The sequence below is a fragment of the Onychostoma macrolepis genome, chromosome 24 (genome assembly GCF_012432095.1).
Source record: "Onychostoma macrolepis isolate SWU-2019 chromosome 24, ASM1243209v1, whole genome shotgun sequence".
NCBI classification, from domain to species: domain Eukaryota; kingdom Metazoa; phylum Chordata; class Actinopteri; order Cypriniformes; family Cyprinidae; genus Onychostoma; species Onychostoma macrolepis.
In genome coordinates this window covers 20,851,185-20,867,754 of record NC_081178.1, presented here as the reverse complement: position 1 = coordinate 20,867,754, position 16,570 = coordinate 20,851,185, and the positions used below count along the sequence as shown (strand labels likewise).

Here is a 16,570-nt window from a genome sequence, read left to right as displayed (position 1 = left end):
CATTGGAAGTATAGTTTCAAAAAGACATCACAAAAGTAATCCATATGAATCAAGCAGTTTAATCCAAGTCTTCTTCAGAGAAATGATCACTTTATATGATGAAGAGATTTAATTTAGGCTTTTATTCACATAATTGATCAACGCACATACATAGTGAACATCAAATATGGTCAATGGAAGCTCAACCTTGATGCTTGCTTGATGCACTGGAATATGTCAAGCATGTACGTTTGAGCTTCCTTTGATCATTTTCAATGGATGGACAACAAATTAGGAGAGAATATTAAACATACCTTAATTTGCATTCTGAAGATGAACGAATGGGTTTGAAACAACATAAGGGTGAGTAAATGGTAACAGATTTTTCATTTTTTTAATGAACTAACCCTATCAGAGGGACGTCATGAGTTTTTATTTCCTGGATTGAATGTGGTCCTATTTCTTCATAATAATCAAGCCCCAGTCCTAGTGATAAAGATCCCCGTCATCCTGACTAGGAGCTGCTGTAAAACTGCATCAGATATCTGTGATTGTTGCCAATCGGCCCGTAAGTGCTCGTGACTCTTCAGCTCCGCCATGGCTCGCCTCTAGGAGCTCAGCTGTTTTCAGAGAGAATCGTAAGCTGTATCTTTCTTTTATACACCTGATCAAACCGAAGACTCTACGGAGATGCAATACTACACTATAGGTTCTCAAGATTAACATATGATTGGCCGAAACTGTGTTTTATGTCCTATTTAACTTAGTCAAGTCGCCTTTATTTTATAGTACTTGCAGCACAGATTTAAGCAGCAGAAAATAACGACCATGGTGCAAACGGAATCGTTTCTGCTTCGGCGCTGCTCCAAGAGGAATGGTAAATGGTCGTTGTTCTGTTGAAGTTGTCTGCTCCGAAAACCTTGGCTGCTGACATGCTGCCTTGCTAGGCTGCATGGATGCGCAGGGAGTTCTTGCCCAGAACAGAACCATACCGCCAATCCAAACTATATGCTAATTGTCAATCATCTTTGACGATACTGGTCCTGACAGAAATCAAGCGTAGCGTTAGTTTTGGCAGGTCACGTTATTCAAGCTTGCATCAGCTGACTCTCAGCTGATCCACATCTACCTATAGGAATACGACATCTATCTAAGCAGTTTTATCCCTCAGGACCTGAGGTCCCTCAGTTTTATCAGCAGTTTTCGCATTGCTCAATAGCTAATTACCCTCCTCCATCCCCAACTCCTCCTCTGTCAGTCAGGATCCAGCTTTCTGATTCTCCTTTGAATCAGACTAATTTTAAAATGTGTACATCAAATTACTGAACTTTAACATATCTGCAATACTTTTTTTGGTTCTGTTCTGTTTACCCTGGGGGGTTATCGCTGCTCTGCGCAGGGAGTTCTCGCCCAGAACAGAACCATACCGCCAATCCAAACTGTATACTAATTGTCAATCATCTTTGACGATAGTGGTCCTGACAGAAGTCTATGTTTCCTTGAAGGCAATGAAGAAATCCAAGTGTTCTATTTGTTTTCCTTTGTCAGAGTTTTACTACCAGCGCACTTCTGAAAACACTAGATTTCTGTGATGGAAGCAAGTGGTCGATGGATGGAGAAGCCCGAGGGAGAGAAAGGCTTTGGCTGTGTAAATAAATTACCTGTATCATTGATTCATTTATAGATTAATTCAGTATGAGCTGCATCAGCTGTGACGTTCTGACTTTGATTGATGAGTTGTGGAAAGTTCTTTGGGGAAAAAAATAAATAAAAGGGAAAACATATTCTGCACCAACTCAGTATTAAAAAATTCAATTTCTGGCCTGTCCTTGGAAATCAAGTAATAGCTAATGTTCCAAATAGTAACTATGGGTCCTGCTTTCTGTGGATCTGCCCAACTAAGTGCTTCTGACACTTTAACGAAGATCAAATAATCAGCCAATGATGGCCAGAGCAATCCTCTTTCCTTTCTCTAACTGACTGTGGCAGGGCCAAAGTCTTTACATACATTTATGATTTCACCGCAGGTGAGCCACGGGGGAACCATGTAATCATATTAAAATGGTGACAAACCGTGTCATATCCCACATTTCCTACTGTTCAGGTTTCTCTTCATAAAGTTTTTAATACCATTGCACATTTGATTAAAAAAAAATAATAATAATATGTATTGCCCAATTTATTTTTGTATATTGCCAAAAATATATGATCTGTATACCCAAAATGGACATGGAAATTCCAAAATTGGAAATGTATTTATTTTGTTGCCCATTTGAAGTACATTTTCCCCAATATATTTTGGCATTTGAAGGTTTAAAAGAATTATATTTTCAATTTGAAAAAAAAAAAATAAATTAATACTTCATTAAGACATATATTTAGCATAAATTTGGCTAAATATATTTAAATATATTATTTATTATTACATAAGTATATTGTGTAATTTATTTTTGCTGCAAGGACTAATATATTTAGATATTATATGAGGAATGTGTTAGGCGGCTACTTCTTTTTTTTTTTTCTTTTTTTTCTTTCTCTTCCAGAATGGTGCCGCAGGTGTTTATCAAATTTGAAGTGCTATTCTGAAGTGTTTGTCCCCTTGACACAGTCTGCATTCGATGACTAAACCCCTGTGTAGATGTCACACAGTTTGCAGCGTGAACAGCTTCATTTATTAATAGGAAGACTGTAGTCTTCCAAACTGCATCACTGTCACATGCTGTCTACATGACTATTTTATGAGCAGAGAGAGGTTTTCAATTGTATTTGTTATGCCCACTTTATATTATGTGTCTTCATTTAACTATTGTGTATTTTTATCAAAAGAAAAAATGGCATGGTTAGGTTCGATGGTATGGTTATGTTTAAGAGTGGGCAATTATAGATGTAATTATAGAAATTAATTATAGATGTAATGACTTGGAGCTATTTTTGAATGTACGTACAACATAAATACATGTACACAATATGTGCATTGTGTCAAATGATTAGTTTAAATGTTAATAGCAGTTAAAGACATTTCATATAAAGTGGGATTGTATGTCTTCAAAGGATTTTTGAAACGTTTCCTGAGGTGTGCTTATAATCTTGGTGTTTTAGTAGTCAAAAATGGTAATAATTTAGATATAAATGGTCTAAAGATATAAATATAGCCCTCTGATTTACATGTACATTTAATCTTCTACTGCATTTTTACTATAACAGCCGTTAAGATTAGCAAATCAAGAAAAGTGCTACTTATCGCATTATATTTAGAACTACTCTCTTTGCATGAATTTGAAAAAGGTGCTATTCTTCATTGTTAGCTTATAATACTAATAACGAAGGTTAACGTTCCTTATATTAAAGATTTACTTTTATGGTTTTTGCCTTTGATAGGATAGTGTAGAGACAAGAAGCGAAGTGGGATCTGGAAAGCCGGGACTCAAACTCGGGACGACTAAAACGCGACCGCACCGCATGTCGATGCGCTGCCCATGAGGCTATCAGCAGCGACAATGTTCCTTATATTAATACATTTTTAACTTTAATGTTTAAAGTAATGTAGGTAGAAATAAACATTTAAAAAGATTAATACACGTTGTAAACATATTGTTCTTTTTAATTTATGTTATCTATTTTGTACAGATTTTTTTAATACTACCAGTTAAATGAAAACAAGTAAAAAAGTAACAGTGACATAAAATGGTGTAAACTCAGAAAGTACCACGTAACCCACAGTGATTCTGAAAAGAACGCAACAAACGTTTAACACAAAAAAGCAAATGTGGAAATGTTGAAATTGTAAAACTCATTATTGAAGCAGAGAGGCAGCGGTTTCTCATCACCTTTCAGTTCATTACTTTCCGACAGGTCTGTTTACCTTTGCTGGACTGACGTGAACGATAACGAGCTAAAATGATGGTGTGAAAAATGGGCAGAGCATCAATCAATACGAGAGCAGAGACATTGTGCCATAATTTCCAGCTAAATTACTCCACCCGCTTGCTAGGCGGTGAACTGCGCTTTGTTATGTTATGAATCAAAGCCAGATGAGATGAATGACTGTGAGCGCTGAGTTAATGTTCCTGTGTGAGAGTGATGAGGGTCTGCTGATGCCTCCATATAGCTGCAATGCAGGAACATGAACAAAATTGTAATGAGCGAAATGATCATCACTGTGCTTTAAATGCGTCACAACATCTACAGAACTGAGTGACATAGATTTTGTTGACTTGCAGGTCAGATATAACTGCTGTTTTGGTTGTCTTGCATACCATGATTATACTGCGGCCAAAGATATGTTTGAAGATGATTGCGTGATCGTTATCATTCCCAAATGCAAGATTTTGAATAGGTAACAATGTAAATTTCTCTGTTTTTCACACAAAGCTACTGCATAACATCAGACTTGGAATGTAGTACACAAAATGTATAGATCACTTTAAACTTTAATGGTGCTTCTGTGTCTTTTTTTGACGCTGGTAAACTTCAGTCCCTGTTCATTGTAACTGCATGGAAAAAGCATGGTCGACTAAATATAGAAAGACGAATAAAGAAAGTCATGCAGTTTTGGTACAGCAAATGACAACAATTTTAATTTTGGGGTGAACGATCCCTTTACGAGCAAGAAGTTGATCATTTCACCAGACATTTGATTTAAAAATCACAATTAAAAAAAAATTGAATTAATGAATTGATGAATTAATAAATAAATAAATCTATATGCATGAATGAATTGTTTACAGTAAGATCAATAACATGCATTTAGAAACAGCTAAATGTAAATTTTCATTTCATGCTGACTTTAAGGGTAAGTAAATCAGAAATTGATGATACCACAATAATAGGCAATAATTAAGTGACATAAATAAATAAACAACTTTATGAGTTTTTGCTATTTTTGTGCACAATATGCATTTAATTGTCTCTGAAGCGTTTGTGGCTGAGACTAGAGCATGAAGAGAGCTTCCATATCTGCACAGCCTAAAGCAGCTGATTAGAGGAGACAGCTCAATGAAGCTCAAACTAAATCAGACTGCTTGATTAATCTATCCGCTGATAAACGCCTCCATCCGTTCACATCAAGTCATCCGTCTGAATGAGGAAAAGACATCACAATCCAGACACATGTCCACAAAGATTTAATCACCCTCATTCTGACTTAATTCAGTATTGTAGAGTTGCCCCAAAAACAATTTGGAAACCTTCAGACCCACTTAAACAAGTCTGAATGGTTATTTCAGAAGAAATCATATCAAAGCAGGTCATCTGCACTTTTGCATAACTTTTCTGAGCCGTTTTTGCAAAGAATTACCATGTTTTTGAGATTTTTTTCACTAGTATTTTTTTTTTTTTACTTAATTGCAATGAATGTGACTTGTAGCGCAACCTTAAAAGTATATAAATAAAAAAAAATCTGCTTGTAGATATTGCAAAATTAATTAAATTAAATATATAACATTAAGGATTACAAGTTTTAAAAGTAGTTTTCATGCTTTAAAGTAGAAGTAAAGAAGTACACATGTACAGTAAAAGTATTTGATTATAATTCTAACTGCTTGTGCTTTCTTCAAAATAAATTACACTTATTATGACTATGTCATCTAAAGCTGTGACAGTTCAGATAATTTTTGGTCTTTGGGATTTTATTTGAGTTTGAGGAAGATCTTGACTCTTGAATGTTTGAAACTCATGACTGAATTAAAAAAAAAAAAAAACACGGAATCAATACTTTCGTTTTACCTTGAAGAGGAAATTAGCAATGCACAAGCCTGTATTTCACTGCCTCTCTGAATTGATTATGTGCACAATGAGAATTATAGTACGTTTGTGACTCAATGCTGAGATAATCTCTACAATCGTATCAGATACTGGGCAGATAATGGAAGAACCGCAGCAGAGGAAATCAAATGTCTGCTGATGAGAGCACTTACTGCTGATCCACTTAGCGTTCGGGTCATGAACTTTGAAGTCTTTCTTGAAGATTTCTTCCACTGTAACTTTCCCCTTAAAGGCCAGGCTATCGTCCTCACCTATAGGGAGAAATACACACAGCTTTAGCTTTAGCTAGTGATGGAAGAAACAAAGCTTTCGAAACTTTGAACTAATTGAACCAATTGCTTCACAAAATTATTCACTCTTCTGAAGCTCTAGAAATGCCAAACAGTCATGATGCCTGCTGGTGAGAATGGTGTAAATGTAACACTCAGCTCAAACATGCATCAAAAACCAAACAACAAATCACAAACCAACTGCAAATGATTTTTACATTTTTTAATCTATTATATGTAATTACACATAATCCAATATTATAAATATGAAGTGTCTGTATTTTTTAATTGTAGGACTTGTTTGTTTTATGGAGAGTTTGGTAATTGGGCCAATGAGAGACTATTGACTATAACTCTTCCTTTTTATTATACAAATGTGTCATTAACATGTCTATAAATTATGATTATGTCACATACAGCTTCATATGTATGGGTTGTCTAATTCAGTAGGTTTGCTCGGTAGCTGAAATACGGAGATACGGCATTGCACTTGTGAGGTGAAGTGCTCTGGTAAAAATCGATAGATGGTGGTTCATGGGTTCACAGACAGCACCACCTAGTGGCGAATCTGCAAAACTCAAAAAACGTACTTATTTGTACGAATTGATCAAAGATGAGTAAAAATCTTGTCCATATTCATAGTATTCATAAAACAGATGAAAAATAGAAACAGGAGAAAAACAGGAAAAATAAAAACAATCGCCACAGGAGAGGATTTGTGAATGGAAATGAAGCAACACAACTGACACATTACAAGGACAACTTGTCAGATGTTCTAAATATGTCCGAATTTCATTCATACTATATAGGCATAATTTTTGAATGGTTGCGAAGCAAGTTTTAGATTTTGTATGCAGCAATAGATGGTTTGTTCATGGGTTCACAGACAGCGCCACCTAGTGGCGAATCTGCAAAACTCAAAAAATGTACCTATTCGTACGAATCGCTGAGGTAGTAAATCTCTGAACAACTTTTATTCCTTTTCACACAAAGTATGATTTACGGGGCCAGAGTTTTGATTAACAGCGTCACATATACAGCTTCATATGTATGGGTTGTCTAATTCAGTACGTTTGCTCGGTAGCTGAAATACGGCGATACGGCATTGCACTTATGAGGTGAAGTGCTCCGGTAAAAATCCCATGAAACTACAGTTCTACAGCTCAAACCCACATATAAGGAAGCTTAAATAACACGGTTGCATCAGTGAATGCATTTTTGCATTATCAGTAAGGTTTAGGGTTGGGTTTGGTATAGGGAATATTTCCAACACTGTCAAACATTAGCCTTTTAGCGACACTCCCCAGATATTTGAATTCTGAACCGCCCCAAAACATACCTTAAGCAACGTAATAAAAACATGGCTACGGTAACATACTGAATGAGCGTTTTTGCACCACTCACTGAATATTTCACGTTGAAACTGCTGCGAAACATGCAGTAAGGTACGTAATATTGGTGTTGATGAAACATCACCACAAGAACATATCTTCAATGAGCCTGGGTTGAATAAGAAACATTTAGAAACAGCTATGATGGTAGAAAGCTTCATTTACTGAAATGCATGACTTTCACAGTTTAATATGTGCTCTGAATCACTGACTTGGAATCTTCAAAGAAGTGTTTGGAAAATGCCCATCACTACATTTAGCACCAAGACCTCCAAGTTTATTTGGTGCAACTCACAATCTTCACGCCTCTATCCTCTCCTCAGTGCATGTCAAAAACTCTAATCTTTTCAGGTTCACAGGAGGCAAACTGTATCTGCATTGGGCTGAATTGGCTGACAGGCTTTTCTTAGAGGGCAGCCTGGTGATTTTTCCTCTAAAAGAAGCGATAGTCTCTTCGGTAATGGCAACTGCAGCTCCTGGGCTTGATGTGAAAACCACAGTGCTCTCTTAACGCTGTGTTGGAAAGTTCTGACTGTTCCAGCTTCCAGCAGTGCCTGGGCTCATTATCTCAGCCGTACCGCTGTGCTCAGGGCCCAAAGATCGCCTCCATCAGGCAACCTCTGTTTGACATTACCACTCATTCGTTCAGCACGTGGCGCGAGTGCACCAACTCATCGCCACATCAATACCTAGAGAGACCGAATATGCGGCGTAGTGGAAAACCATTTTAAATCGCACGCATTGAGAAGGAATGCAGCGGCAGAGCTTTGCATTAAATGACAGCCCCATAAGCTGAGAATGAACACCAGAATGTATTCAGTGTGTTTGACAGAGAAAGCGGGGAAGAATCTATCAACTCATGCGCACTTCATCTCGCTCCGACTAATATTAGGCTGTCACTTTGACTCGTGTACGCGTGCAGGTTCACGCGTGGGCCGGTGCAATTCTCCAGTGCTGCAGAGGAGGGAAAAAAAAAAAGGTAGGACACGGGAGTAAACACAATCAGGCGTCCCTCCAGGCTCTGCTTTAGACCAATTGAATGTTTCATTATTAAAATTGGCTTTGTGCATTTACAGCTGATGCCAGCACTAACCTGATTTATTTAGTCATAATTCTGCACATCAGATATGATCACAGAGTGCTTTCGTCTGGCATATGACTCATTTCATATGCATTGGAAGATGCAGAAAAGGCAATATCTGATTTGTTTCACTTTGCTGTCAGGACGAGCAGTTTTGTACATCCTAAATGGGAAGAGTGCAGTAGACCAAACATCAGAAGCCATCAGAAATATACTATTTGAGACAAACTAAAAAAGTATGTAGTCTTACATTGCCTAGCGGACTATGGTGTGGTCCATTGTACAGCTTATTTTGGCCAAGAGCTGCCCATTTAGACAGGAAAGGGCTGTCTGACTGATGGTAAATGACCAACCGCAGTATATATAGGGGCGGATAAATGTGCATTTGGACATAACTAAGAGCAGAATACACAGTTGTGCCCAAGGATATCTCATTTATTTGTTACTAACAGGGTTCCACATGACCAGTAATACGACAGATGAATTTCAGTGTATTGTTCATTAATACCAGATAACGATCTAAAAATAGAGATGACGCTTAAAAAGGCAATCTGTAGATTATTTTATAAAGTTTATAAAGCGCATATTCTGCATGACCATATTCTACATCCCTAATCCTACCCAATAACTAAACTTAATAACTACCTTACTAACTATTCATAAGCAGCAAATTAAGAGTTTATTGTCACAAAAGTCATAGTTCATGGTTTGTTAATAGCGAGAACTGGACCTTAAAATAAAGTGTGACCCTAATTATTTTAAGATTTAGCTAGAATAACTAGAAATTCACATGACCTTTTAAGGTCTGGATATCACAATTTAAAAAATTCTTGATATGTCCCGATTTTTCATGGCAATGGTTACCTAATAGCTTTAACAAAGATTTGAAGCCATAAACTTTGGATATTCCAGTACTATCCAAAAATACATACAAATCTATTCAAATATACAATTAATGGAATAAACCTCTTCTGTGATAAGCATGTTTTTTTCCTTTTTTTTTTTAATGGTCAAATCTAAGATATAGGCAAAATGTCAGGGTGATACAACTGGCAATTAATAAAAAGCCTAATTAAAATAAACAAATTATTGACAACTCTGTGTCATTTGGCATAAATCAATATAAGAATTTCAATGAATAAATGCATTATTATTTCTTTAATTCCTTTAATGTGTCAGGTTAACATTTTTTTTTACACTTTTTACATTTAACAGTTAAATGTAAAATGATAACAATGAAAGGACCCCTGTATACAGTGAGGAAAATAAGTATTTGAACACCCTGCTATTTTGCAAGTTCTCCCACTTAGAAATCATGGAGGGGTCTGAAATTGTCATCGTGGGTGCATGTCCATTGTGAGAGACACAATCTAAAAAGAAAAATCCAGAAATCACAATGTATGATTTTTTAACTATTTATTTGTATGATACAGCTGCAAATAAGTATTTGAACACCTGTCTATCAGCTAGAATTCTGACCCTCAAAGACCTGTTAGTCTGCCTTTAAAATGTCCACCTCCACTCCATTTATTATCCTAAATTAGATGCACCTGTTTGAGGTCGTTAGCTGCATAAAGACACCTGTCCACCCCATACAATCAGTAAGAATCCAACTACTAACATGGCTAAGACCAAAGAGCTGTCCAAAGACACTAGAGACAAAATTGTACACCTCCACAAGGCTGGAAAGGGCTACGGGAAATTGCCAAGCAGCTTGGTGAAAAAGGTCCACTGTTGGAGCAATCATTAGAAAATGGAAGAAGCTAAACATGACTGTCAATCTCCCTCGGACTGGGGCTCCATGCGAGATCTCACCTGCGTGGTCTCAATGATCCTAAGAAAGGTGAGAAATCAGCCCAGAACTACATGGGAGGAGCTGGTCAATGACCTGAAAAGAGCTGGGACCACCGTTTCCAAGGTTACTGTTGGTAATACACTAAGACGTCATGGTTTGAAATCATGCATGGCACGGAAGGTTCCCCTGCTTAAACCAGCACATGTCCAGGCCCGACTTAAGTTTGCCAATGACCATTTGGATGATCCAGAGGAGTCATGGGAGAAAGTCATGTGGTCAGATGAGACCAAAATAGAACTTTTGGTCATAATTCCACTAAACGTGTTTGGAGGAAGAAGAATGATGAGTACCATCCCAAGAACACCATCCCTACTGTGAAGCATGGGGTGGTAGCATCATGCTTTGGGGTGTTTTTCTGCACATGGGACAGGGCGACTGCACTGTATTAAGGAGAGGATGACCGGGGCCATGTATTGCGAGATTTTGGGAACAACCTCCTTCCCTCAGTTAGAGCATTGAAGATGGGTCGAGGCTGGGTCTTCCAACATGACAATGACCAAGCACACAGCCAGGATAACCAAGGAGTGGCTCTGTAAGAAGCATATCAAGGTTCTGGCGTGGCCTAGCCAGTCTCCAGACCTAAACCCAATAGAGAATCTTTGGAGGAGCTCAAACTCCGTATTTCTCAGCAACAGGCCAGAAACCTGACTGATCTAGAGAAGATCTGTGTGGAGGAGTGGGCCAAAATCCCTCCTGCAGTGTGTGCAAACCTGGTGAAAAACTACAGGAAACGTTTGACCTCTGTAATTGCAAACAAAGGCTACTGTACCAAATATTAACATTGATTTTCTCAGGTGTTCAAATACTTATTTGCAGCTGTATCATACAAATAAATAGTTAAAAATCATACATTGTGATTTCTGGATTTTTTTTTAGATTATGTCTCTCACAGTGGACATGCACCTACGATGACAATTTCAGACCCTCCATGATTTCTAAGTGGGAGAACTTGCAAAATAGCAGGGTGTTCAAATACTTATTTTCCTCACTGTATATATATATATATATATATATATATATATATATATATATGAAGACTTCATTTGCAAAAACCAATAAACGCCACTTTCTGAAAAAATGCCGTGCATTATTCTCCACATATAGCGCGATCTGAACCCTAAACATGATGTCAAAAAAGCCTGTATTGTCCACTTTTAAGGCATCGCGAGTTCACGTTTTACTGCAGAAGCTGACAAGTGCCCTTGTTGTTTTCGAACAGAAGCTGATAAGTCCATTTTAGAGAATCAGCACGCTGTATTCAGGTCAGGTGACAAGGCTACTTTCACTTTGAAAAGACGTGATAGCTGAGAGGAGTTTCGTCAAAGCTGACTAAAAGTGATCGAGGATGGTGTCACATGTATGTTCCCGTTTAGTTCCTGTTTGTCCTTATTTGGTTTAGTTCCTGTTCTCATTAGTTAATCATCGTTCATTCTGTTCATTATCCCTTGTGTAAACCCTGTGTTCTCCTGGTTTTCTTTGTCTCAGATTAATGTTATTTAGAATGGTCTTAGTGTGCTGATGTTCATTAAAGTCTCTCTATGTTTACTCCTTCGTTGTGTGCCTTTACCACAACCACGACCGTGTGACAGAATCCAAGACCCTAACAAATTAGTGAGCGGCACTCTTTCTCCCTGTGTATTGTTTCCCGGTTATTAAAAAAAGTTTTTTGGTTTTCCTGTTTCTCCCCACAGCCATGGAAGTAGTCGCTCACTTCATCGCCCTAGCCTGCAGAGATTTCCCTTTTATCAAGTTCGCCCGGGAATTCTGCGGGTTCGCGGCTATGACAGCGTTGGACAATGTCACCATCAACTCACTGTTCTGGATCGGGGCCAATTACTATCGCCCCGTGGACCTCCCAGACACCAAGGGACTGAGCTGGAGGGAAGGTATCCTCCAGTGTCTGGAGAGTGTCCGGCCCCGATCCAGAACCAGCCCGCTGTCAAGTCCGCCAGCTGATCAGTCAAGTCTGCCGGGAACCGCAAAGTCAAGTCCGCTGGCGGCGGCTCTCTCAAGCCCGCCGGCCGCTCCGAAGTTGAGCCCGCTGTTCGCCACTCCGATGTCAAGCCTGCCGGGGCTATAAATTTATGGCCATAATGGGGGAGTACTGTCGCATGTATGTTCCAGTTTAGTTCCTGTTTGTCCTTATTTGGTTTAGTTCCTGTTCTCATTATAGTTAATTATCGTTCATTCTGTTCACCTGCTATGTTTCATTATCCCTTGTGTCTCCACTCCATTTAAGCCCTGTGTTCTCCTGGTTTCCTTTGGATTAATGTTATTTAGAATGGTCTTAGTGTGTTGATGTTCATCGTGCGCCTTTACTACAACCACGACCACGTGACAGATGGATAATTTCGACGAACTTGATGATCCTGTGATATCTTCTTCAGGACTTAAAAAGGAAAATAAAAGCTGAACCATTTTCACAGAATCTTGCAAAAGCAGCGTGTTACAATAGTGAGCTGCATGTATTGTGTGTAATCACAACCATACAGTTTATGATCACAACAACAACAACATTTGTCAAGCATCTACATTGTCATCTGAGGAGATTATAAAGATTAAACAAGTGTTTTTTTTTTACTCTAAAACATGTAATGTGGAGTTATCTGCTTTTGCTATAAAAACAAACTTTTAATATGTAAAAAAAATATATACTTTCAATGAACTTTCATTTTGTAAATTACCTGTATTTGTATAAGTTATTATTTTTTAATAAAAAAACCCAACTGCAGTTTGATTGATATTACTTGGAAAGCGCAATAAAAAAAACACGATTTCTGAAAAAATAAAAATGGAGTTATCGGTTTTTGCAAATGAACTCTTCATATATATATATGGTAACACTTTACAATAAGGTTCATTAGTTAAACATTAGTTAATGTATTAACTAACATGAACTAACCATGAGCAATACATTTGTTACTGTATTTACTAATCTTCGCTAACGTTAGTTAATAAAAATACAGATGTTCATTGTTAGTTCATGTTAGTTCACAGTGCATTAACTAATGTTAACAAGATTTTAATAATGTATTATTAAATGTTGAAATTAACATTAACAAAGATTAATAAACACTGTATAAGTGCAGTTCATTATTAGTTCATGTTAACTAATGTAGTTAACTAATGAACCTTATTGTAAAGTGTTACCATATATATATATATATATATATATATATATAATTTTATGTTTTATGACAGCGTTGGACAATGTCACCATCAACTCACTGTTCTGGATCGGGGCCAATTACTATCGCCCGTGGACCTCCCAGACACCAAGGGACTGAGCTGGAGGAAGGTATCCTCCAGTGTCTGGAGAGTGTCCGGCCCGATTCAGAACCAGCCCGCTGTCAAGTCCGCCAGCTGATCAGTCAAGTCTGCCGGGAACCGCAAAGTCAAGTCCGCTGGCGGCGGCTCTCTCAAGCCCGCCGCCGCTCCGGTTGAGCCCGCTGTTCGCCACTCCGATGTCAAGCCTGCGGGGCTATAAATTTATAGCCATAATGGGGAGTACTGTCGCATGTATGTTCCAGTTTAGTTCCTGTTTGTCCTTATTTGGTTTAGTTCCTGTTCTCATTATAGTTAATTATCGTTCATTCTGTTCACCTGTTATGTTTCATTATCCCTTGTGTAAACCCTGTGTTCTCCTGGTTTTCTTTGTCTCAGATTAATGTTATTTAGAATGGTCTTAGTGTGCTGATGTTCATTAAAGTCTCTCTATGTTTACTCCTTCGTTGTGTGCCTTTACCACAACCACGACCGTGTGACAGAATCCAAGACCCTAACAAATTAGTGAGCGCACTCTTTCTCCTGTGTATTGTTTCGGTTATTAAAAAGAGTTTTTTGGTTTTCCTGTTTCTCCCCACAGCCATGGAAGTAGTCGCTCACTTCATCGCCCTAGCCTGCAGAGATTTCCCTTTTATCAAGTTCGCCCGGGAATTCTGCGGGTTCGCGGCTATGACAGCGTTGGACAATGTCACCATCAACTCACTGTTCTGGATCGGGGCCAATTACTATCGCCCCGTGGACCTCCCAGACACCAAGGGACTGAGCTGGAGGAAGGTATCCTCCAGTGTCTGGAGAGTGTCCGGCCCGATCAGAACCAGCCCGCTGTCAAGTCCGCCAGCTGATCAGTCAAGTCTGCCGGGAACCGCAAAGTCAAGTCCGCTGGCGGCGGCTCTCTCAAGCCCGCCGGCCGCTCCGAAGTTGAGCCCGCTGTTCGCCACTCCGATGTCAAGCCTGCCGGGGCTATAAATTTATGGCCATAATGGGGGAGTACTGTCGCATGTATGTTCCAGTTTAGTTCCTGTTTGTCCTTATTTGGTTTAGTTCCTGTTCTCATTATAGTTAATTATCGTTCATTCTGTTCACCTGCTATGTTTCATTATCCCTTGTGTCTCCACTCCATTTAAGCCCTGTGTTCTCCTGGTTTCCTTTGGATTAATGTTATTTAGAATGGTCTTAGTGTGTTGATGTTCATCGTGCGCCTTTACTACAACCACGACCACGTGACAGATGGATAATTTCGACGAACTTGATGATCCTGTGATATCTTCTTCAGGACTTAAAAAGGAAAATAAAAGCTGAACCATTTTCACAGAATCTTGCAAAAGCAGCGTGTTACAATAGTGAGCTGCATGTATTGTGTGTAATCACAACCATACAGTTTATGATCACAACAACAACAACATTTGTCAAGCATCTACATTGTCATCTGAGGAGATTATAAAGATTAAACAAGTGTTTTTTTTTTACTCTAAAACATGTAATGTGGAGTTATCTGCTTTTGCTATAAAACAAACTTTTAATATGTAAAAAATATATACTTTCAATGAACTTTCATTTTGTAAATTACCTGTATTTGTATAAGTTATTATTTTTAATAAAAAACCCAACTGCAGTTTGATTGATATTACTTGGAAAGCGCAATAAAAAAACACGATTTCTGAAAAATAAAAATGGAGTTATCGGTTTTGCAAATGAACTCTTCATATATATATATGGTAACACTTTACAATAAGGTTCATTAGTTAAACATTAGTTAATGTATTAACTAACATGAACTAACCATGAGCAATACATTTGTTACTGTATTTACTAATCTTCGCTAACGTTAGTTAATAAAAATACAGATGTTCATTGTTAGTTCATGTTAGTTCACAGTGCATTAACTAATGTTAACAAGATTTTAATAATGTATTATTAAATGTTGAAATTAACATTAACAAAGATTAATAAACACTGTATAAGTGCAGTTCATTATTAGTTCATGTTAACTAATGTAGTTAACTAATGAACCTTATTGTAAAGTGTTACCATATATATATATATATATATATATATATATAATTTTATGTTTTTATGACAAGGCAAGGTTTTAAATGGTCATGTGTAAAAACACATTGATATGAGTTAATAGTTTATGGTATATGATATATGATATTAGCTATCATAGTAACCTGTGTAAAAGTATTTCAAAGAACTCAGCATGATTTTTAAAAGTTTTTTCCTTTCCTATGTTGCATTCTGTATCTTCTTTGTCATTGACTCCTACTGAGTGTGAGAACCTCTTGAATCCAGCCTGTGTCATGTCATGCAACAGTTTTCTTTCCCTGGAATCTCCTACTGGTACCACACAGTCTTATTTCCTAAAATGGATAAAAAATAAAAAAATAAAAAAATAAAAAATATCAGAAGTTCTCACTGTAGCGGAATTGGTAAACAATTTTTTTTTTGTTATTTGTTTCCTAGTGGGCTGATAAAAACTGCATCAGACACTGCATAAAATCCAGGCAATCTGATAGGAGCTTGTGATGTCAGCCACCATTTTTGTGTGCAATATGCACTGGGCGGCCCATGAGCGGTCTGTGGGAATGCCGCCTGAGGCTGATACTAGGAAACATTTAAACATGAGCAGAAAAAGAACTCAGCTGGTAAACCGACACATTACATAAACATTCAGCTATTAGGCAAACAAGATATAATAATCCTTGCCAATGAGTTCAGTCAATTGAATTTCAAAGAATGACAACAAAGGAAATGTCTTGGATGCGTATTCAAGTCTTATGCCCTGCTGCTGTGTCTATGTTAGCGCTGACAGCTGAGGGCTGATTTTCTTGCATGGTGCACAGAGGAGAAATGAGCCCAGCTGGAAGCTTCTCTGCCTGGCTGCCTGCTATAGACAGAGTCTGCAGCGTGCCTGGACTGTGCACTATTAAAGCTGAGCTGCCCACCA

The 16,570-nt window shown here is 37.9% G+C and overlaps 1 protein-coding gene across 2 annotated transcripts in view; it reads right to left on the bottom strand.

Moving 5' to 3' along the window:
- The window catches only part of dpp6a (dipeptidyl-peptidase 6a), a 316,212-nt gene that overhangs the window by 80,582 nt on the left and 219,060 nt on the right, over positions 1-16,570 (bottom strand). For both annotated transcript variants that reach the window (XM_058765855.1, XM_058765854.1), the window contains exon 3: positions 5,895-5,993. In XM_058765855.1, coding sequence (XP_058621838.1) covers positions 5,895-5,993 — 99 coding nt within the window. The remainder of the gene's footprint in view (positions 1-5,894; positions 5,994-16,570) is intronic.